The 24,815-nt window shown below is 47.2% G+C and overlaps 1 protein-coding gene across 2 annotated transcripts; it reads right to left on the bottom strand.

The window, feature by feature from the left end:
- Positions 1 to 357: 357 nt before the first annotated feature.
- Positions 358 to 9,700, bottom strand: BTG4 (BTG anti-proliferation factor 4). 2 transcript variants are annotated; one of them, XM_033171902.1, is made up of 4 exons: positions 9,502 to 9,700; positions 6,535 to 6,672; positions 3,154 to 3,384; positions 358 to 580 (listed from the first exon to the last, which is right to left on the bottom strand). In XM_033171902.1, the coding sequence occupies exons 1-4, from the start codon at positions 9,672 to 9,674 to the stop codon at positions 427 to 429; spliced, it is 696 nt and encodes a 231-aa protein (XP_033027793.1). In that variant the 5' UTR covers positions 9,675 to 9,700; the 3' UTR covers positions 358 to 426. The 2 variants fall into 2 exon arrangements, with proteins under 2 accessions (XP_033027793.1, XP_033027792.1); XM_033171901.1 differs by having other exon boundaries at positions 3,183 to 3,384.
- Positions 9,701 to 24,815: the final 15,115 nt, after the last annotated feature.

Here is a 24,815-nt window from a genome sequence, read left to right as displayed (position 1 = left end):
CTTGAGCCAACCTAAGCAAAACAAAAACAAAAGCAGGTGTTTGGGTTTTTTTTAAATAAAACAAGCACATTTTATTAGTAATTAGATTTCCTTTTTAAGATTTCCACAAAGTTGTCATTATGCAGTTCCATTTTCAGTCTCGCCATAAAAATACATTAAAAGCATTCAGTTAAAAGTAATCTTTAGCCTTCAGGTGTATCAGTTTAAAACTTTTTACAAACACAAACGAAATAAGAAAAGAAGTAGCTGGTGACAGCGACAGGCACGAGTTGAAATAAATGCTTCGAAAGAAAACCTTTATTTGCACATCCTGGTATAGCTTCCAGCTTCCTTCCACATATTGTCCAAAGAGTTATTCTTCCCCAGTGGCTTAGTGGGGAGGTGCTGTCCATCATTATCGATTGGCGTTGACCCAATGGTATCTGTCTACTCGTGGACCAGTGAAAGTGGCTGATGGCCGACAGACTTTGTAGCCCTTGCACTGAAGGTAGCATGTACTGGTGGGATGCTGGTAGAATCCATCAGGTACATGAAGCTTTCGCCGAGGATACTGGGACCATAGCTGAAATGGCTCATTGCACTGAGATTCAATCAAGAGGGTGGGCCAGGAGTGGGGAGGGATTTTGGAAAGATGGGGAGAGAAGGTATATTTTGTGCTTGTGTATAGTCTGAAATAGCACAACATCTTAATCCAGCCTTACTTTGAAGTTCAACTGAATCAAGAAATTCAATCCTACTACAGTATTCCCTTTCTCTCTATGTGTGCAATTCCTTCAGCATCCTGAAGATCCTAGTGACATGGCAACTTGGCAAGTTGTTAAATACAAGACTATCCTTGTCTCATTTTATCCCATTCCTGCAGCAGTCTTAAGCTCTTTTGCCAGACATAATTTCTTTGCCATCAACAACATCCTTCCCCAGGCTGCTAGATGGGAACCTGGTCATCAGCTCCGCAGAGACCAGCTTTTCCCAAATACTTTCGTTCAAGTTGGTCATCCTAAGAACTTTGTAGCTGTAAGAAGCGGTGCCCACACATATTTCTTATCATCCTCCCTTCCCATCCCCCTTCCCTTATACAGTGGTACCTTGGGTTACAAACACCTCGGGTTACAAACACTTCGGGTTACAGACTCCGCTAACCCGGAAATAGTACCTCAGGTTGAGAACTTTACCTCAGGATGAGAACAGAAATCGCGCACAGTTTTAGGTTAAGAAAGGACCTCCGGAACAAATTAAGTTTGTAACCAGAGGTACCGCTGTATGTTAGTCCCCTGCAAAGACCATCTTGTTTAATCATCATCATCATCATTTGTGGGCCATAGCACACAACAGCTGGGATCATTCAATTTGAACCTTGAGGGTTAATTCTGTTAGTGTTAAGTCAACTACCCAAGAGGGGGGAAGGGTGGGGGTGTTCCTTAGCAAGATATTTAGTGACATAGCCCATGCTTTGATTGGCCATGTAGTTCCAAGGTAGCTTCCTCTGTATGTTTTGTTATAGTGTCCCCCTGCTATGTACAAGGGCTTGGACTAAGACAGACAAAACATATGTTTAATACAGTTTTCCTCAGTAAATTGTTATCAGGATTTCTTTCATCTCTGGGTTACGCCTGTGTTATTTAAGTTACTTTGCTAACTTGGTTTGCATGCAAAAAGTCCTAGGTTTAATCCCTGCCATCTCTAGGTAGCCCTGAGACACACCTGCCTGAAACCCTGGAGAGCAGCTACCAGTCAGTGTAGGCATTACTGAGCTATATGGGCCAAGGGCCTGATTTGGTATAAGACAGTTTCGTATGGAAACCATTCTGGGAGCCCATTGGTTCCAGGAACATCTATATTTTAAAATGGTCTCAATCTGGCAGCTTCCCTGCTATTCCCCCTTTAATATTCATTTAACAGGTTCATTCCTTTTATTCTTTAAAACTGTGGGGCAGGGATGGGGAACCTTTTTCAGCCTGAGGTCTGGATCAAGATCTGGCCTACAGGTGAGCAGAACAGCTTGTCTTGAAAAGGGCTCACTGTCCATGCTAATCAGCTGACAGCAAGCCCGGCCTTCTCTGTCTGCAGCTACCCTTTGAATTCAAATGGGTGTATCCCATACAAGCTCTGCTCACCAAAGTTAATGGGTGCAGCTGACTTTAGGCGCATTACATCCAGCAGGTCTACTCTGAGCGGAACTTGGCTGGAAAGAACCCAAACAGCACCTTAAAAGGGACATTTCCCCCTCTGGTGTCCCACAAAGGTGTCTGCCAAAAAAGCAGCATCCGCTTGTGGGTCAGGATTATTTCAAAGGGCATTCAGTGCTGGCACATGCTGCGAGTGAAGCCACTTGCCAAGGAACCTCCGTAAGCACCCTTTCAGCTCCCATCTGTTCCTTTGCAGTTGCATCTTTACCTGCCCCTACCCCTGATGCCTCATATGGTGGTAAGTGGATATGGTTTGCAGGAAGGGAAACAACCTCACATGCCAAATGAGGCTGTGGAAGAGATGGGAAGCTGAGCTCACTCCACCAGCTCTGCTGTGACAGGTCCATCAGGCCTCCTCTCTCCCCTCCATCACCTGGGGGCAGCTAGTCCATCACACCGCCTTATTGGGAGAGATGAGAAGCTCATTCCATCAGCTTTGCTGAAGGACCAGCTTCATCAGGACACCTACCACCCACCCAAGCTGGCCGTTATGACGACAACAACTGAAGAATTCGTGTCAGAGTTTGATTTTCCCCCCCCTCTCCTTGCATGCCATGTTTTGTTTTTGTTTTTAGAATGTTTTTAGAATGTCACCCTGCAGGCAGGGATTGTCTTGCTTCAATTGTACGCTGTCACTCTGGGGGCCTTTTTGGCTGAAGAGCAGGGTACAAGCACTCTAAATCAGTGTTCCAGCTCCCATCATCCCTAGCTAGCAGGACCAGTGGTCACAAATGATGGGAATCGTAGTCCAAAAACAACTAGTTTGGGAAACGCTGCTCTAAATAAATAAACAAGGACCTCTGCTGAGACTAGATAAGCTTGCAGACTAGAGGTTCCCCCTAGCCAGGAAACCCAGCCAGATGGGTGGGGTATAACTAATAAAATTATTATTATCATTATTATCCGCCATGCCCCAGTCAGTCCTAGCAGCAGAAGCATTGAGAGAAAGCAGACAAAAGCTACTCACTACTCATCCATGGCGAGCTGCTCTCTCACCTGGTAGACGCTGTTCGGGTTGCTCACGGTGGGGATGCTTTTGGGCTCGACAGTGGCACCCTCCTCATCAGAGCAGTTGCTGGAGGGGCAGTCCAGGGCCTCTGCCTTATCCACAGCCTGCCTGATGAGCTGAGGGACATCGTGGTCCTTTTTGTCCCCTTCAAAGTGAGCCACTGTAAAAGGCTGGTTATTCTCCCCATATCTAGACATAGAGAAGGACATAGAGAAGGTCAAGGCTCGCCAAGCAGTTGTAGGCAGAGAAGCCAAAACATCTTCCTTATGGGATTCATTCAGTCCAAGTTTGCATGGGATGGCTCCAATTACAGGCTACATCTGGGGTAGGCAATCTAAGGCCCATGGGCCTTCTCAATCTGGCCTTCAATCGCCTTCTCAATCCGACCTGCGGAAGGTCCGGGAATCAGCGTGTTTTTACATGAGTAGAATGTGTCCTTTTATTTAAAAATGCATCTCTGGGTTATTTGTAGGGCATAGGAATTCGTTCTTTTCCCCACAAAAAATATATTGTCCGGCCCACCACATGGTCTGAGGGACGGTGGACCGGCCCATGGCTGAAAAAGGTTGCTGACCCCTGGGCTACATCAATACAGTGGTACCTCAGGTTGCATACGCTTCAGGTTCCATATGCTTCAGGTTACATACTCTGCTAACCCAGAAATAATGCTTCAGGTTAAGAACTTTGCTTCAGGATAAGAACAGAAATTGTGCTCTGGCAGTGGGAGGCCCCATTAGCTAAAGTGGTGCTTCAGGTTAAGAACGGACCTCCAGAACAAATTAAGTTCTTAACCCGAGGTACCACTGTACTAAAGGTGGAGTCCTAGCATTGATTGGCAGTCAGAGCATTCAAAGTGTTAGCCTATGGGGCTTGGAGCACACCTTTAATTGGAAGGGATTCAGACTGAGAAGCGGTATAAAATAAGAAAGCTTATGCTCGTTAAAGGGAGTGCATTCTTGATAAGAATCAGTTCCATAGTCCTAGCTAACTAACGAACTGGAGAAACAAGGAAGCCACGCTTGACCTCTGTTCTCAGAAGAGACCCAGATAAAAGTGTGAGAAGGCAGGCATACATGAAAGAGGATGCAATTTTACACATATCACTTTGACTTCAAGGGATACATCAGCAGAGGTGTAACATGGCAAAGGGGCCATGGCTCTGTTGTGATATTATTACAAGCCGAGCTGCAATAAGCCTCAGCAGCGAGGTCACATGACTATGAGTCATGTTTTCTCCTGTGGGAAAGCCACTGGTCCTACCAGCCTATCCACACATGTGATGTTTCTGTATTGTACTGTTGTATTTTACTTTCTGTTCTGGCTCAGAGATGCTGGACGTATTTTGCACAGCTCTGACTATCTGAGCTGGCACGCAGAGACATACTCTGCACTTTATCTACAATAAAGTAGTTATAGCCTTCAGTGGCTTGTGTGTGTTGTTCTTGCAAGCTGGGAACAATCACATATTACTGATGTGCCCCTGGACTCGAGTAGCCAGGAAGGCACAGAGGCTTCGTTCCTGCCTGGGGGTCAGTCTAACAACTTGCCCCCCCGGGAAGTCTCATAACAGGCTCTGGGTGTATGATTTTGAGAGGGCACAGTGAGGTGCCCCCACAACACGATCCCTCACCAAGGCCGGATCCTTCACCCCACCTTTGGGGTGTGGGTGGCACCTCCTCTTCATGGCCAGTGAAGGGAAGCTTGTGTGTGCTCCTCCCTTTGGTCATCCAAGATAGAGGGGGTGGGCACCACTGGCACCCACCAGCAGCAGTGGCAGCAGCAATGATAATAGCACCATGCCACTCCTCTGATGGGCTCTGGCGTGCAAGGGAGCTGCAGAGGCAGCTTCCTTGGCAACAGCCCAGCGCCAGCAGGCCTCAGTTCCCTTCCCAGCTCAGGCCCGACACGGGGGCAGAAGCAGCGGAGAGGAGGAGCAGCAGTTCCCTCATGCATCGGTGTCCAGTGGAGGAGGCATCACCATGCCTCTCCTCCACTGGACACCGATGCATGAGGGAACTGCAGAGGCACCACCGGGCTACCCAGTCCACCGGGGGGGGGTGCAACCCTTGCCCACCCTGGGCGCCAGCAACCTGCCCTATGCCACTGTACAGAGATCAAACGACAGAGACAGTCTAGGAATATGGAGGTCTCCCACTCCATCTGACTTAACCTCCTGCAGACCCATCTAAGCAAGTCAAGTTGCACCTCAGCTTCCAGCACAAAGTACTCCAGTTTGCTTGTTTTTTACCTGGTAGCGATCCTTACAACAGCCCTATAAGTAGGGCCATCTCTTCCTTGAGGCCCTTGGTGCTGGGTTGTAGCAGCCATCCCAGGCTATTTCTTCTAAGCTTCCCACTCCATCCATTCCCCTTTGTTGTCCAACAGCCTCTTTTAGCCTCCCTAATCTAACTTGGCACCCCTGGCATGTTGATGGACAGTGTTCCATCGTCAGAGCTGAGGAAATATTTCAAGCATTAATCCAGTTAACTTCTGCATGTGGAATGAGGAGGACACCTTGTCCTTCACCTCAGGCAGCAAAATGTCCTGGGCCAGGCCTTCTTGAGGGGGAGGCAGCATCCTAGACAGGGGGAGCTTTTGGCCCTCCAGATGTGGCTGAACTACAATTCCCATCAGTCTCAGCACGTATGGCCAATGACCAAGGATAATGGAAGCTGTAGTTTGGCCACATGTTTCCTACACCTTAGCCATGTTGCTGCATTAGCCTTCAGAACCCCTTTATCAAAGGCGGATCTAGGGGAATGTGATCAGTTCGGTTGCACTGGGTGCGGAGCTTCTGGGGCCCCCACAGCAGGCACCACAACCAGGAATCCAACAGAAGGTGAGAGGTGGGAGGGCTGCTGGATTTTAGCATCGCCCAGGGCACCAATAACATTTGAGGTGCCAAGGTCTGCCACTCCCCTATATCGCAATTCCCCCCTTTCTGCAAAAGTAGAGTTTAATGCAAGGAGGAAACAGCTATGCAGAGGAAGCAAAGTAGGCAAGGACCAAGGACTCTGCCAGCCAGCAAGTACAAAAGACAAAACTCCAGATGCCTTAAGCAGGGACTACATTCTACCTCCTTCTTTGCTTTGTGACACATCACTTAGCAGTTGACCAGACTGTTGCTCAGTGGTAGAACATCTGCTCTGCATGCAGAAGGTCCGAGGTTCAACCCCCAGCACCAACAGATTCTGTCTGAAACTCTGGGGAACCTTTTGCCAAGGTACTGAGATGGATAGGGCAACGGCCTGACTCAACAGAAGGCAATTTTCTGATCCAAAGACGTCCCACTCCATCAACTCTTTTTAGTAAGGCACTTTAAACACGCCAAGAGCTCACCTGCAGCATACGTCAAATGGATCGACCCAAATGGTCATCTCCTTTGGTAATCCAAGGCTGCTGAAGTCGACGTTGCTCTCCAAACATGCCCGCTCCAGCAGAGGGTCTCTTGGGTTGAACTGGTTTATCCTTATACACCTGGACAAGCAGAAGAGAGTAGAAGAGGTACCCTGGGTGGCCTATTGTACCTCCTCTTCTATAGTCCACACACTACAATAATATCAACTTAGCACTGAGGACACAAGTGCTGTGCAATCCACCCTCAGCCCAAATTAGCCCCACCTGAACTATGGAAAGACACAGTGGCTCATGATTCCCATTATGCAATGGGAACAGGCTGTACATCCATCCCTTGGCACCTGTTGTGCATATTTTACATGGGGGAGAAGATGGCTCAACATTTTTGGTGCAAAAGACAGCCATTACCCAAGGCTTATATGGTCCCAGCTCATACACTAGACAAAAGCAGGATGGCACCAATTCAGTACATAAAATGCTAATGATTATCTGCTTGTGATGGGATAAAGGTGATCTCTTTCATGGTGGCATCTGTGTTACAGGATGCACACCCTGCTGAAATACAAGATGCCTCATCTGTATCAGCATGCCACGGGCTTTCAGAGACACACCTGTTTGCACACGCATCCCCTGGGTCTCTGAACCCAAGCCTTAGTTACTATTTTTCATGGGGTTATTTTACTGTGCATTTATGGATGTTTATATTTTAATGCTTGTGTGATTGGTTTTTATACCTGCAAATGGCTTGGAAGACTATTTCGGCATTGAGCAGCATATAAACTATAAATAGCAATAATGCTAGCGCAGTTGTAAAGCCAGAATAATATACACCCAGGCATTCTTTGTTGAGAATTTCAATGCAAAATAGTTGACACATCTCTGAATATTCAGTTACTTGACATCAGGTGCTTGGGTTTGTGATTTGGCACCTGCATTTGACAGCCCAACATTTCATATTTGACAGCTTGTAAGACTTCCTCTCTCTTGACACCTGGCAGGCATCAAATATTAGCAAAGTCCAATACATAGGTTTAGAGGCAGGATTTCACATTTGAGGTGTTGCATGTCTAAGTGTGAAAATATCAGGATGGTTTGACTATATATATATATACCCTGACCTTACAATCTCCAGGCAGTATTCAATACTGGCAAATTCAGGTTGTGCAGTTATAGCTGATTTGGAGGTCTTGCACAACAAACCCACTTCCCCTAAAAGATCAGGGAGAAATGCAGTGAGAAGTGTGGGGTGACATTTGCTTGGTGTGTCATCTAACTTCCCCTCAAACAAATTTTTTATTCCTATTCTTATTTATTAAATTTGTATACTGCTCCTCATCCATAGATCTCAGGATGGTTCACAATTGCATGGCCAGGCAGAGTCCCCCAAACCCCATGCAGCCCCTGAGCAGAATAACACAAGACAACGTGCTATGGGATTAAAATTGGCCACAACTTTATTAAGATTCAGATGTAGGGGGGGGGGAGATTCAGATGTAGGAAGACCTTAGCTCAGGCATTGGGCGTTTATCCTTCCCAGCCCCCAGCCAGGGATCTGGGTAACTTCAGGGTTATCCAGCATGTGTGGGGATTGGGCTAAGCCTGGAGAACATGTGTTCAAGCAGATAGCCCGCCCCCCGGTTCGCCACTGCTGGAGGGGGAGGGCAATGACAACCTCTGGGCGTTTGGCCAATGCCTCCCCCAAGCCCCTTTAACGGGAACCCTGTTATCGTCGCAGCACTGGGGGGCATGGAGTCACCGCCCCAGGACCCCCCCATTTAGGAAGATGACTAAAGGATTCCACCCAAGGCCTGCAACCGCCAAAGTTGTGATGAATTGCTACGAGAAAGGTGAGACCTGCCAATGCAGGGAAATTCCTTTCTGGCCCTTCAACAGTGGCCTTGATATATTAGCGCCTGTGTGCCTGTGGAAAAGAGGTTAACCTGCAAAGTAAGCATTAATTGAGGGAGTGGAGGGTGGGAGAAGCTCTGGAGTCGACTACTGCTTCTCAGGTAAGCTACACTCTCTATTGTGTACTGTGTGGTCCCTCCTCCCACCTGGCCAATCCCCCGGCAACACCTCCCCAGGAGGGATTGGCGGCTGACTGGGGTAGGCGGAGACCACAGGTATCTTGCCCAGGAAGGTGGTGCCAGTCCGAACTGCCAGGTGGTGCTCTGGGATCTAAGGGGGCTGTGCACGACCACGCAAAATGCGCACCCCATTTGATGTGGGGAACGGCCAATTTGAATGGATGCTCAGAAGCACCCCGGCATAGTGTTTCAGCTCAACACCCTCTCAGAGAGACCCCCTAAGCAACACACGCAGAGTGGACAGATATTTTGTCTCCATGGAGGTCTTTCCCCAAATTCTAAAGAGCTCCATAAGGTCATGAAATTGACTATGGACATCTCCACAAACTGTAACAGGACAACGTACTTCCTGAACATTTGATTCATTTGTAAGTATCTCTTTAGCCTCAGCTCAACACCCTCTCAGAGAGACCCCCCCCCCAAGCAACACACGCAGAGTGCAAAATACTTCAAAGACACTGCTGGAGTTATGAAGCCCTAGAGAAATTGCGTAGGCTGGTCCATTAGGGAAGACTAGACACTGCCCCACCAATCTCAGTTTGCCCCCAGCCAGCCCCCACATGCTTGCCTTCTCACTTAAAACTCATCCAGGGAATGGCACTGCTTGTCAGCTTCCTCCTCCTTGAGTCTCAGCATTGCCCTTGCAGGACTTAGCAGAGAGAGGGAGGATGGGGACAAAACCAGAAATTAGGGTCTCTGCCTGTCATGGGCTCTAGCACCACCTACTGTTGGGTTCCCTGCCTTCTGCCCTACCAATCGCAATGAGCACCAGCCACCACTGGAGACATACAAGCCCCCCCCCCCCCCGTTTTGCACAAGAGCTAGGCAAGGGATGCTGGGAGGTCACATAGGGGCTACTCACCTAAAGGCTTGCCCTTTCGAAGGATTGTCAGGGTACCAGTGGCTCTTGTACATCTCAAACATAGCTGCCATCAACTTGGACGCAAACTTCTCCATTTGCTGCTTAGTCAGCACTCTCTGCTTCTTCACCAAGCGTGTGATGAAGAAGACCGTGGCAGCTATTTCATCCTTCATGTCTAGATAAGCCTCTGGATTGAAAGTGCAGCTGGAGAATAAGGAAATTTGGGAGACGTGAGTTCTGATGACACATCTAAGGGTGTCCTTGTCAACAGTCATTATTTTCTTGCCATCATACGAGGCTTCCACCTTTTTGAAGAAGCCGTTTCATCAACAAGGTTGTGGCTTCTTCCACTGAAAAATAGGTGCGCTGGCCCTGCTACAAGTTCATACAATATACAATGCAAGTGTTCATACAATGCAAGTGTTTCCCACTTTGCTTGCAATCTCTTCGTTTTCTCCCCCGCAGTGCCACACCCCATTAAATTTAGACACTTTCACAACCATTTTGTACAGTGGGCCAATTCTCCTTCCTGGGAGACTATAATGTGATCATTATACACAGTAACAGTACTTCAACCCTGGGTGGATGGGAAAGAGTAACACACAAAATAAAACCTTCAGGAACAGCCAAACCTCTAGCTCTATTTGCTATTTATTCATCGTTATTTATATATTGCAACTTTTCCTCCCACCTTTTCCTCCAAGAAGCTCAAGGCGGCATGCATAGGTGTCCCTGCCCTCATTATTTCTCACAACAACCCTGTGAGATTGGATGAGTTGTGGTGACATGCCCAAGGTCACCCAGGGACCTTCATGGCGAAGCAGTGGTTTGAACCTTGCTCTCACAGGTGCTAGTCTGGCATTTTTAAGCCAAACTTTTCATGTTGGGGATACACTTCTTCAACATGCATCATTTCGTGACACGGTAATTCAGATTTATTAGCAAACTGGAGGTTAAACTAACCCCATTCCAGCCCCAGGAGGAGCGTGGGGAGCATTCACACAACACACTACCTCCCCCGCAGCCAACACACTAATGTGTCACAACACACAGTTTGCAAAGCTCTGCTTTAAGCACTGTCCTGCTCTGGCCAAATGTACGGTTAATTCTAATGCAAGCCTCAATACTCACCAACTTCACTCTCAGAGGAAAGAGACTCTGGCAGGAAAGAAGGGAAGAAGCTATTAAACTTCAATAGCTGCAGTACTTTTTCTTTTCCCCTAACCACCTGCAGCTCTTTTGCTAGCTAAACAACTACTGCAACCTTCATTGTGGCTTATATAAGCAGGACTAGAGTAGCTAAGGTTGGCCTTCAAAGGAGGTGTGTGTGTATAAAACAAGGATAGAGCCCATTGCATTTCCATGTCCTTGGTCCTGTTTCTGAAGAAATCTCCATCTCAGGTCCTGATACCTCAGAACCCTCTCTCTTGAGAGGCTGAAGGCAGTGAGGAAGCAGAATTATTTTACCACATGCAACCCAATCATATTGTGTGCATTTACTTAGAAGTAAGCCCAGCTGAATCCAGGAGGACTTGCTCCCAAGTAAGTGCACATTGGATTGCAGTTTTTAGGATTCTGCCCTCCCCCCCCCTACTGTTCATGTTCCTGTGACTTTAACAGCAGCCTAACATGCAGAAATTAAAGAGGCAATGCTCTTCCAGGTATGGATATATCAGCATTGGGAAAAGCTTCCAGCCTCAGCTTCTGCGTGTTCAGGGCCTCTCCAGAGATTTTATATTCTGCTTTCTGCTCATGATCTCACTGTTTGCACTTGAATGAGTTTCAGGGAGGACATACTACCTTTTAATTTTTGCTATTAGTGCATGTGCTGCAAATCCCTGCTGAAATCCTGTACCTTTTCATAATGCAAATGTTCCAGGACCCCCTTCCACTCCTGCTTTTGTTGAGCTGCAGCTCAGGAGTGCCCCTCTGGATGGCAATAATGCAGTAACAATGGGGAAGCATCACAGAACGAGAAATAAAGCAGGATGGTGTGTGCAGATGGTCCAATATAAATCTACCAGCAATGCTCTATAACTGTGTCAATGGAATGTTGCAGAAATATACCTGCAAAGAACCTCGCCTATCCAGTGGGTCCCTCTGACAAGTCACCCCCACTGTGTTCAAGGGAACTTTTTTATTTCCCTTCTTTTTATTTAACCCATGAGATTTATACACTGTACCACTTGACTGTAATAAAACCTAAGCCCTAGGATCTCAGCCTTCTTCAGGTGCTCCTTTTATTCAGTATAGCTGAAGGAGCGTCTCCACCCCCATCACTCTGCCTGGACACTGAGATCCAGCGCCGAGGGTCTTCTGGCAGTTCCCTCACTGCGAGAAGGCAAGTTACAGAGAACCGGGCAGAGGGCCTTTCCAGTAGTGGCGCCCGCCCTGTGGAACGCCCTCCCATCAGGTGTCAAAGAACTATCTTTGACACCTGATGGGACATCTGAAGGCAGCCCTGTTTAGGGAAGTTTTTCATGACTAATGCTTTATTGTATTTTTAATCTTTGTTGGAAGCCACCCAGAGTGGATGGGGAAACCCAGCCAGATGGGCGGGGTATAAATAATAACTTGTTGTTGTTGTTGTCGTTTATTCATATTAGGCTTACAGGATCAGAGGCAATTTTTTAAAAGCCATGGAAATCCTTCTACAGCAACGTTTCTGTAGAAAGATGCCCCGAGTTGGATATTTGTATGTGTTACTGTGGTCAAGAAGAGAGAAAGAGAAAGGGCTCCTGTCCTTTTAATATTGGCACAGGATAGGCCATTTCAGCAGGTGTAGTCATGCAATTCACACCTGTTGAAATCTCCTCGTCTGCACACCTATTAAAGGGGCAGGAGGACCTTGTCTTCTTTTGGGGGTGTCAAAGAGTTGTGGCCAGTGGGATATAGCTGCCCTCCCAGGGCTGGATTGGTGCCTGTGTCTATTAAGGCAAATGGAACACTGCCCCCCATCAGCTTGGCCAGCCTCCACTTAAAAGTGCACTGCCTGTTGGCTTCCCCTGCCATGGTCTCTGTGTTGCTGTTTGTAGAACCCAGCAGAGAAGAGGTTGGCCCCAGCACAAGGCTGAGTTGACTCTGCCTGTCATTGGCTCTGGAACCTCCTGGCGTGGGTCTCCCTGGCATCGGCCCTGCCAGGACCCATCTGCACCAGCAGCAACTGCTGTCAGCACAGCCCTGGTCTCACCATTGCTTGGCCCTATTCAGGTAAGTTTCAGAAACATCAGTGTTGGGAAGCTGGTGATGAGAAGACCCATTGAAATTAATGGCCCTAAACAAATTATTTTACACACACACACACACACACACACACTTTTATTGAGTTTTCATTTTTCTACATTTCAAAATAAACATTTTACATATCCAGTGACTTCCCTTCTTCTCCTTCCATGGTTCATATTACTTATCATACTTTCCTGCATATTTTGCTATAACCATTCAAATCAATTTTCCACTTTTACATCAATCGAATATTGTTTACTCTGTTGAATTTATCTGCTATTATCATCAAGTTGGCATTGTGATCGGATAATGTTTTTGGTTGTATCTCAACCTTTTTTTTTACCCTAGTTATTAGTTCTTTTGAGGCCCAAAGAAGATCTTTTCTACTTGAAGAATTATTAGCGTTTGAGAAAAAAGTGAATTTGCATTCTGATGGAGGCTTAACACGCCATAAATCAATTAAATAAAAAATGGACACCTATGTAAAAACAAAACAAAACACCATTTGGTAATTTCCCTTCTTTTGAATCTGTTTTCCAAATAGTTCTGTCTAGATCAAGGGAAACAAACCCATTAAAGGGCCCTAAGCTAATTACGCCTGTTAGTTTCAATGAGTCTACTCTGCTGTTGTTTCTGAGGGTCACTTTTTTCGTAGTGGTGATCCTTGGGGTTTTAAAATTGGTGGGAGAGGCAGAAGTTAAAAGGGAGAAATCTAATGGAGGGGCAACAGGAGGGGAAACTTCACCTGTTGCACATCTGCCTGCCAATGCTGGCAAATCCTGTATAATGATGTCTCTTCCACACAGCTAAATTTCAGTTCACAAAAGTCAGGGGCAGAGTGAAATTTCAGTTCACAAAAGTCAGGGGCAGAGTGAATTAAGAAAGCTCCACCTCCTGAGGATAGTGTTTTCTCTGTATTTATTTCCTTCTTCGATCTCTAGATGTGAGGACAGGATAGTTTCTTCAGCTGTCAGGAGCTTTTGCCCAAGCCTGACTGTCACTGCAAGAAGCTATAATCAAATGTATTTTGTATCCCACAGAAGGGGCATCAAGCTGCTTGCCGAAACAGGCTCACCTTTTCCTGCTCTACACTTTGGAGAACTACCCTGGGCTGCTGGCTAGCGAAGCCATAAATAAACCATTTGGAGTCTCCCTGGTGACGAAGGACACACAGTGCTGCTGGAGACTCATGGAGCATTCCTTGAATCCACAGAGGCATGGAGGAGAAGGCTCTCAATGGGTACCACCCCCAATAGCTGTGCGCTTCCGCCTGAATTGGAGGAGGCATGCTTCTGAATGACCTCGTTGGTGGGGGACATTGTGCTCAGGTCCTCCTTGCCAACTCCCCATTGTGAGACCAGGGTGCTGCTAGTAGGACAAGCCCTGCTACTTTTTGTCCAATCCAAAAGAGCATCGGACCAATTCATGGAAGATAAGTCTGTCAATAGCTATGCTTTGCTTCCACAGTCACAGACAGCAATGCTTCTGAATACCAGTTGCTGGAAACCCCAGGAAGGAAGAGGGGGTCTTGTGTCCAGGTCCTGCTTTTGGGTTTTCTATGAACACACTTGCCCTGGATGTCAAATGCTGCTTTTGTTTAATTTGTAATTTATTTGGGCACTTTTGTACAATGACATGGTTCAGGTAGTTTCGACTTCTCTCATCTAGACCCTTGTCTCTTTGCATGTTGTTGTTTAGTCGTGTCCGACTCTTCGTGACCCCATGGACCAGAGCACGCCAGGCACTCCTGTCTTCTGTATCTTTGCATAGTTGTTGGCTATGTGCTAAGTCTCTAAGGGCTTATTTTCAAGTGCCATGAGAGTTGATGGAGAGTTCTTTCACAACAACAAACCTGCTTCCCCAAAAAGGTCAGACATTTGCTCCTAGGAAAGTGACCGGAAAATGCCCTGGGAAGTGTGGGATAGCAGTTGCTTTGCTGCAGCAGTTTCTAACCTTTTCCACAAACAAATCAGAATGAATGCTCAAGAAGTAGCAGGTGTCAGGCACTTCCAGACTGGTGCTGCTTTCAAGTAGGGTTCAGTCACATCCTGGCAAATTTGGGCTGTGTGATTAAATTTGGTGCTCTTGCAATGCATACCTGCTTCTCCTAAAAATTAGACCTACTGCGATAAAAGTTTCAGGGAAATGCAGTGGAAAGTATAGGGTAACAATAGTTTGATGCATCAATGTCTAACCTCCCCAAAATCAATCAGGCTGATTGATCAATAAACAGGCCTTCCAGAAAGGCCATAGAGCTTGCATTACAGTACAGTGGTACCTTGGTTCTCAAACATAATCCGTTCCAGGAGTCTGTTCAACTCCCAAAACTATTTGAAACCTAGGCGCTGCTTCCAATTGGCTGCAGGAGCTTCCTGCACTCGAGAGGAAGCTGCGCTGGACGTTTGGCTTCCGAAAAACGTTCACAAACCAGAACACTTACTTCTGGGTTTGCAGCATTCGGGAGCCGATTTGTTTGGCAACTAAGCCGTAAGGAAGCCAAGGTTTTGACTGTATTGAGTTGAACTATGGAGTAAAGGTAAGCTGCAGAAGTTAATGTTTTTACTCTGTGCATCCCTATTCTCATGGCTTTGGAGGTTACTTGGTGAAGAGCTCCAGGGAGTCACTTCCAGATCTTCTGGAAGTTTGTGGGGTTTTTTTGCAGTTTCCCTGTACAGGATTCTCATGACATTCCTATGCATGCTCTTTCTAAACATCAGCCAACCTTATGTAGAATCAGAGTGAAGGTCTCTATCCTTATCCAAAGGTTTTGGATGGGGTCCCAACCTCAGCCCATGCATTCCTACTTGAATTAAATTATGGGTCTCCCCGCTCTCTGGGCAAGCCCAGGCATGCCAAAAAGAAAGAAAAAAGTCATCAATCAGTTCTCTAGCAACTGCAGGCCTAATCTGGAGCAAACATTGTTCTCCTAAAGGCATTCTGAAGATGGTGGTTGCAAATTCTGCAGGGACTTCTTGGAGTAAAAGCATCTGGAGCTCTCCTGCACACCCTATGGAAATGAGCCCTTGTCAAAATTTTATTTCTGACTGGTCTTAGATGTTCCAGAAACCTGACAGGTTCATCACTTTCACACGGAAGAAAAATCCTCATGAGGAAGAGCATGAGAGACTGATTCATCCCTGGAGGTAAGTTGGGGGTGTGCAGGACAGGAAGGGCTTTTCAGAGAATTGCATTCAGGGGAGCGAGGGGCCACAAGCACTAAGTTTTCATTCTGAACCCAAGTAGTGCCCGCCTTCCTTGGAGTCACGGCTAGCCAAATGAATGAACAACTCTTAATTTATTCACAACCTTTTCTCCAAGGAGCTCCTCTTCCCCATTTTATCCTCCTCTTCCCCATTTTATCCTCACAGCAACCCTGTGAGGTAGGTTAGCCTGAAAGACAGTGAGTGGGCCGAGGTTGCCCAGTGAACCTCATGACTATGTCTCCCACTTTTGAGCATGGGCCACAACCTGTGCCAATGTCCCCTGTCCCCCCGCAGTACAAATATTTTACTGTTTATCAAATTTGATATGGGGGTGGGGCCTGGGGCAATTCCTGCCCCCCCACCCCACCCTTCATGAAAGTGTCTGGTGCTCAGCTCTGCAGAGCAAGGCCTATATTTTCATGGAAGAGACAGCCTGAGGCATTTTCTTGTCTATGGCAAAGGACGAGATGGTGCCCACCTCCCCATTACATGTATAAAAAAACTGACCAGCCTTGCAGCTGATTCTGTCTTCAACACTGACTCCCACTGCACCTGAGGGCAACAGGCTAGTGTAAAGGATGCACACAGAGTGCTGTCTTTCAATATACCTCAATGATGCTCCCTGCCCATCCCACTGTGCCTGCCACCAAAGGCGGCCACCAGTCTCTGCCTAATGATAGGGCCAACTCTGTTTTAAAGGCATAGGAGCTGATGACTTGGATGAAAGAACTGAAGGGATTTGCAGATGACACCAAACTGGGAGGGGTAGCTAATGCCGCAGAAGACATAATAATAAGTAATAATAATAAATTATTATTATTATTATTTATTTGTACCCCGCCCATCTGGCTGGGTCTCCCCAGTCACTCTGGGAGGCTTCCAACAAATATTAAGATACATTAAAATATCACAGATTAAAAACTTCCCTAAACAGGGAATTCAAAATGACCTTAACAGAACTGGGCCCAAGCTAACAAAATGAATGAAATGGGGACAATGCACTTAGGCAGGAAGAACCAGATGCACAAATATAAGATGGGGGACACCTGACTTACTAGCAGTACATGTGAAAAGGATCTAGGGGTCTTGGTGGACCACAAGCTTAACATGAGTCAACAGTGTGATGCAGCAGCAAAAAAAGCTACTGCTATTCTAGGCCGCATCAACAGAAGTATAGTGTCCAGATCAAGGGAACTAATAGTACCACTCTATTCTGCCTTGGTCAGACCACACTAGGAATACAGTGTCCAATTCTGGGTGCCACAATTTAAGAAGGATGTTGACAAGCTGGAATGTGTGCAGAGGACGGCAACCAAGATGATCAAGGGTCTGGAAATCAAGCCTTGTGAGGAGTGCTTGAAGGAGCTGGGTATGTTTAGCCTGGAAAAGAGGAGATTGAGAGGAGATATACTTCAAATATCTTCAGAGCTGTCACATGGAAGAGGGAACAAGCTTGTTTTCTCCTACTCTGGAGAGCAGGACTCGAACCAATGGCTTCAAGTTACAAGAAAGGAGATTCTGACTAAACATACGGATAAACTTTCTGACAGTCTCCCTCGGGAGGCTGTGGACTTTCCTTCCTTAGAGGTTTTTAAGCAGAGGTTGGATGGCCATCTGTCAGAGATGCTTTAGCTGAGATTCCTGCATTGTAGGGGGTGGACTAGATGCCCCTTGGGTTCCTTCCAACTCTATGATTCTGTGACCCATGGAAACGTTGCACAATGCAACCACCACAAAGTCAATCCACCCCCTTCAGAGAGCTAATCTGTAGTCACACCTGTGCCACACCTGAGCATCCATGACTACAGAGTATACACAAACGTCAGGCCTGGGACTGCCCCACGTCTTGTTTGAGGCCAGTCTGGTGCAAAGGCTGTTGAGAGAGCAGGGACAGAGCAGGTGGGATCTATTGTTTATGGAGCATCTTATTTCGATCAGAATCCAACTTTGCCCTCTTGTGCAAAAGATTCCTGAATGGCAGGGGGTTGGACTAGATGGCCCTCGTGGTCCCTTCCAACTCTACAATTCTGTGATTCAGGTTTAGAAATTGATAGGTTGAGGTGGGCAGGTTAGTTTTCAGGTTGATCTTTCCTTTCTTTTTTTCCACCAAAAGAAGTCTCTCTTTCACCAAGATTTGCAGCTTTAAGAGACTAAAATGCAGGTTAAGGAGGAGATTATCCATTAGGGAAAATAAATTCAAAGGCGCTGTTGATTTCCCCTGCTTCCTAGCTCAAGTTTTGAACCGATTCCAGGCTGTTGTAATTAATTATAACGTTGGCGGGATTACTGCAAGGTAAGCTCCTTACAGGCAAATGCTACAGTTTCTTTTACATAACTTGTACCAGAGGAGGTGTATTGGATATACTATGTTCAGAGGCAAATGAGACTTTTGAGATATATGAGGAATGTTTGATTTCCTACCCACCAGGCCTTATTCCTGATGCTGATGCTGCTAATTTGTCTCTGGTAGAGGTCTACAAGGGATTGGACTAAGGCCAATATGTGGTGGTACAGAGGATCAGGTGCAGGATCATAGCTCAGTGGTACAGCAGCTGCCCTGTCTGCAGTGAGGTCCCAGGTTCAATTCCTGGCACCTCCAAGTAGGGCTGGGGAAGATTCCTGCTTGAAACCGAGGGAGAGCCACTGCCTGTCAGAGTAGACAATATTGAGCTACATGGACCAATGGTCTGATTTGATATAAGGCAGCTCTCTATGTTCTTGTGTTCCTTGTTTGGGCAATCAACACTCAGCATTGCTGAGCCCCCAGATACCTTGCATCCTCGGAGGGGAGGGTGTTTGTTTCCTGAGGCTGGAAAAGAGTGGAAGCTAGGCTTTGCCCCCCACCCATTACAACACTGCCACCAAATGATGGGTCCCTTTTACCCATCCCTATCAGGAGAAGCTTAAGGGCACCATTGGGCTGGGGCTAGATTTGCCCCTTGCAAATCTCCAAGATTGTGGCCCTGTGGGTGTGAATGGGAGCCAAGGGAAAAAACCAATCCTGTTCCTCTCCATAGACCCCCCACCCCATTCTTCAGGATTGTTTCTCAAGCCACACTAAAGCATGAGGAAACTTTGGGGACTGCTACAGTGAGGGGTCACAACCAGGTGTACTCCATGCTGAGAAAAAGACCTGTGCCTATAGTATATATATTGGTAGTCATACGAAAAGACCAAAATAAAAATACAAATTGTGAAGGGCACTGCACCGACACAGTTCTCTCTGACCACCAGGACATTATCCAGTCACCTCTAGCGTTTGAGAGTTTACCAGGTATTGCTTTCAGACTTTCAAGGCTCTTTGTGGCCATCTGAGACGAGAAACTTGATTTAAATATATATATGGAAAATGAGGATTCACAGCAGATTGAATTCTGCTTTCATTACCTAACTTTTTGCCAGCAGCTGGAAAATGAGAATGCACACAGCCCTGGCGCAGCATGCAAAATACAGTGCCCTTTACTATTTCAAAGCAAAGGAACGAGCGAACGGGAGGTGTAATTGCTGGAAACGTTTTGTCTTTTTCAGGCTCGGGTGCTGCAGAAGTAGCATTTGGTTTGTAGGCAGTGTAGTTAGCTGATTGTATCCGTTTTCCCGAGCAATCACTAGCTTCACTGTTATCAAAACAAGGCGCAGAATTCCCCCAATGGCAGACCTCACCAGCACTGCAGAAAACATCCAGAAAGCTGGTTCCCGGCTTGAACCCAAAGAATTACTATCTGTCTCTGTTCATAATATCCTGTTTCTTCGTAGAAGCCACCAGCTCACCAGCAAGCAAGACAAAGGGTCTTTTAAGAGATGATGCTGACTCAAGGAAGTACACTGGATGGTTGCCAAGAATCTATGTTGCTCCGTGACCTGCAACATTAGGAACACACTGGCAGTCTTGTTACGTTTTTAGCACTGGTTGGACATGATCCTGTCACAGCAGAATTTGGCCAGGGTTGAATGGGATGGGGTGGAGGGATCAGAGCATCAAGGGTGAAGTGGGAAAGAGAAGCAGACAGAGGCAAGTGACAAGAGTCTAAGGCAGGCAAAAAAGGCTAGGTTCCCAAAACAGCCATGTGCCTGAGGAAGCGGAACCTGCCAAATAATTCTCCACAGGAAGGAAGAGCATATGGGACATGGCATTTATAGAGCATGGTGGAGCTACATTGGTTCTCTGGGTCACCTGACTGGGTGCTGACAGAGTCAGCGGGTGAAGATTCATAACGCTACTCAAGGGGCACCTCTGGATAACAGACGCACCTTCTACCTAAACAGTGTAGGAAGTAAGGCCCTGGTGCCTGGCATCCTAGTTTGAAGAGCCTAGCCTTTCACAGCCATCACCAACCTGGTGCCCTCCTGGACTGCACCAGGCTGGCAAAGACTGCCTTACAAATCCACAATTGGTGGTCATTTGGGCTGAATTTGCTGCTGCAGGACAGATATCCTGCAACAGTAGTATGTTTAAGGGCTCGTTTTGCTATTATGCTACATAAACCAGAGTAGGGGAGCTCACTCTGCATACTCAACTCCTTTTAATATTCCCCACTTCTTTTGTCTTTCCCCTTTATCACAAGAGCAGAAAGCAGTAATCATAGGAACCTGGTTAGCATGGGATGCTCTCTTTGCAATCAAGAGGAGTTGACAGAAGTGAAGCAAGTGGCATGTGGTTGCATCTATCGGATTCTAGCTTTTGTCCACATGCGATGCTCAAAGTCATTATAGATCACACATTTAGGAACACTAGAACACTGAAGGCTCCTACATCCCATGAGAGCCAGTGTTGGTGTAGTGGTTAAGAGCGGTAGACTCGTAATCTGGGGAACCGGGTTCGCGTCTCCACTCCTCCACATGCAGCTGCTGGGTGACCTTGGGCTAGTCACACTTCTCTGAAGTCTCTCAGCCCCACTCACCTCACAGAGTGTTTGTTGTGGGGGAGGAAGGGAAAGGAGAATGTTAGCCGCTTTGAGACTCCTTTGGGTAGTGAAAAGCGGGATATCAAATCCAAACTCCTCTTCTTCTCTTCTTCTACATCCTTTCAGCCAGCCCTGACTTTTTTCCACCATCAAAACCAATGTATTGGTTTTGAAATGGAGCATGGATTACTATGCTTTGGTCAAAAAGAGTTGGCCAGAGTGGCCTTTTTCAAAGATAGTGCTTGTTTTCTTCCTTACGCCATGTAAGGGAATAGGAGACAGGTGACGTTTCTTCTCGACATGCCTGGTGAGCACAGCAAAAAGGAGCACCAGAAGTTTGATCCCTGCTGAAAGAACTATGTGCAAACAGTAGATAGAAGTGAAATACTGCTGAAATTTATGGGGGAGTAAATGGTGGCTGCCTGGAACAGTATTGTTATTTTACACACTCTTCACTCTAAAAAAAAGTGCAAACATATCCAGAAGCTAAAGGAGGGATGGAGAACCTGCCATCCTCCAGATGTTGTTGGACTCCAACTCCCTTCAGCCCCAGCCAGCATGGCCAGTAGTCAGGAATGATGGGAATTGTAGTCCAACGAAGCCTGGAGTGCCACAGGTTGAAGAACACTTAACTAGATTTATATGGGTCCTTTCCAACTCTGTGATTCTATAATAGCAATTGCAAGACCCCCGTCACCTTTTTCCACTTTTTAAATGTAAAGCATATTGTGTCTTTGAAATGCATTCTATTTAAACACAGGTGTAACGTACATAATGCAGAAGAAGCATCCTGCCCCATCTGAGCAAACATACCATTTTGTCTTCAGCACAGGGTTCAGATTGAGCCCTCTTTTTGAAAATTAACCGTTGAGTTGGATGTGTTTTTCTATAAGCTCTAACTACAAAATGTAGGCTTAAATCTAACTGCTGTCACTTAAGATAATGTGGGAGGCTCGCAGAGTTAAGGAGGAGGAAATTAGGCTGCTGGAAAAAAAGAGTCTAAACACCAGCCTTGTTACCAGGCAGTGTAGTTAGCTGACTTGACGAAGGCAACAGTCACTAACAACACGGCCAGGTAAAATGGCCTGTCTCACCTCTGGCTAGGAAACACGACTGTTTGCATGGAAGCTTTGGCAACTGAAGCCTGGAAGTGGCATTCTTTGAAGAAAATTCAATACAGAGGGTAAAGAGTTGAAGAGGTCACCTCCAGAAGATGGCACCTATGTACCTCATATGTACCTGCTAGACCACAGATCTGGGAACTGGTGCTTGTAAGCACCACAGTTTGTTCCACTCTTGCAAGCAAACAATTCTTCAGTGTGGCAGCCCCTACTCTTTGGAACACCCTGCCCCACCGATACTACCTTTGCTGCATTGTTATCAGTGCCTGCTAAAAATGTTTATCTTCCAGCACACCTAACGAGACATGTAATTTTAGCATACAATTGAGATATGATTTTATGTGTAATGTGATTTTAGTAAGCATAATTGTTTTTTAAATTACTGGTTTTATCACACACAGAGAGAAACTTATATATATGTAAACACTTTTTAAGTGTTTGTTTTATTGGTATTTTTAATTAATATTTCAAATTGTCTTTTGCAAACCGCTTAGAAGTCTTTTTAATCCGTGTTGCATACATTTTGTTAAATAAAAAGTTAAACCTGCTTGCCATTCTGCTAAACTATCAATATGGTTATTCTGACTCTCCATTATTATTTATTAGCTTATTGTTAATTTACAGGGCCCCATGTATGTGTTGCCCAACCTATACAGTGGTACCTCGGGTTGAGGACACAATCCGTTCCGGGGTGCCGTCCACACCCCGAAAAGTCCGCAACCTGAGTGACGATACTGCGCATGCACGTAAGCGCAATATTGCGCTTCTGCGCATGCGGCAAAAGCCAGAAGTAAACACTTCCGGGTTTGCTGTGTTCGTAACCCACGCCATTCGCAACCCGCAGTGAATGCAACACAAGGTATGACTGTACTCATATTATGTGCGGACCAGAGATGCACTGCCCCTATCCCTGCAGAATGGCTACTGTATACAATGCATACTCAGCTCACATGGGAGGAAAGACACTACCAGGGCCGTCTTAAGGAGATCAGCCGCCGTGGCGCAGTAATCCCTCCGGCACCCCCGGCGTACTGCCTCTCTGCTGCCTCCCTCTCGCGCTTGCCGCCCCTCGGGAGGGGGGGTGGGCGAGCAGGGGATGAGGGGCGTGGCGCTGGAGCAGCGCGGGGCTGTGCGCGCCCTTCCAGTGCTCCTGGGATGGGAGGTGAGGGCGGCCGGCTTGCAGCCCGCCTGGACCGGCATGGGCGGCAGCGATTGCGCCGATGGCGCGCGAGCGGCCGGCTGACGGCCTGCCCTTGGGGGCGGGTTGGGGAGGGGGGCGTCCGGTATGCCGGTGCGCTCGATCCTTCCGGCGCCCCCATGCGTCCGGGGCGTCCGGGGGAGAGCGCTGGCGGCGCAAGCACCCGGCTGCCCATGGGGGCAGGGGGGAGGCCACCGGTGGGGCCGCGCTACTCCCCCCCCCGCTCGCTGCGCTCGAAGATGGGGCTGTGCCGCCGGCACCCAAGCGCCCACCCGCCCGTGGGGTCAGGTTGGGGAGGGGGCGCCCGGTATGCCGGCAGGCTCGCGGGGGCGCCCCTGGGGGCCCAGCGCCCTGGTGCGCCGCGCCTCCAGCCCAAATGGACAAGACGGCCCTGGACACTACACCAGAAAACAGCAGGAAAATGACAAACACCCCCACCCCTCAGCATTCCTGAAAACTCTGCAAGTACCCACCAATTGGGCACCCTGTCAACAGTGGCCCTCACAAGCTGCCCACCTACAAATGCAGGAAATGAGTTCAGTGATGGTGATACAGCCTCATTGAATCAGTGAGCCCTAGCTCAGTGGTAGATCATCTGCTTTGAATGCAAAAAGGTTTCTGGCTCAACCCCCAGCCTCCCCAGGTAGGGCTGCGTGAGAACTCTGCTTGAAACCCTGCAGAGCTGCCCCCAGGTCAGTGTCAACAACACTGTGATTGACAGACCAAGACAGCCAATTCAGTACAAAGCAGCCAACATCCTATGTTCCCCTGAACACAGACAACACGCAAGATGATGCCACATTGTGGACTACAATTCCCACCAGCCCCTGCCAGTATGGTCAATGGTGAGGGATTATGGCACTTGCAATCCAACGTTCGGAGAGCATCATGTTGGTTACACATTTTCTGGAGCAACTTTTGCCAACCCGGTGCCCTTGAGATGTTGTTGGACTACAACTCCCATCAGTCCCAGATAGCGTATTGTGCTGGCTGGGACTGATGGAACAATGTCCTACATCTCAATGATGCCCAGTGCTATTCTGCTATGAAAAAAGGTGCCAATACTCACCAGTTGTTACAGTAAGTGCCCCATTTTTAATCAGTACTTTTCTTCTAGAAAAAAGGTGCCCTGCGTACCTGATGCCCATTATAAATGGGTTCTTGGGGGGGGTTGCAATATTTTTGTTGCGAACCGCCCCGAGATCTACAGATGAAGGGCAGACCCTCCAAATGTCCCTATTTTCCAGGGACAGCCCTGAATTTACAAGAAGCCGTCCCAGTTTCTGGTTTGATCCCAGAATGTCCCGCTTTTCCTTAGGACGCTTCTATTTTCATCAGAGAAATGTTGGGAGGGTGTGGAGTTATCCAATCCCCGAGCCATCTGAAAGGCAGCCCTGTATAGGTAACATTTTTAATCATGTTTTTATATATGTTGGAAGCCACCCAGAGTGGCTGGGGCAACGTGGTCCGATGGGAGGAGTACAAATGGTAAAGTTATTATTATGGAATGGGATGTCCCTATTTTCATCAGAGAAACGTTGGGAGGGTATGGAATTTAATACAAACTTAATAAATTAGAAACAATGAAATAATTACAGAATCTGCAAGTTTTTCTTTACAGTGGAGGCAGTACAGAAATGAATGTTATGAAATATTATGTCTATCT

The sequence above is a fragment of the Lacerta agilis genome, chromosome 15 (assembly GCF_009819535.1).
Source record: "Lacerta agilis isolate rLacAgi1 chromosome 15, rLacAgi1.pri, whole genome shotgun sequence".
Classification (NCBI taxonomy): Eukaryota; Metazoa; Chordata; class Lepidosauria; order Squamata; family Lacertidae; genus Lacerta; species Lacerta agilis.
Note: the sequence above shows the minus strand (reverse complement) of the source record. Positions and strands in the feature narration are given on the sequence as shown.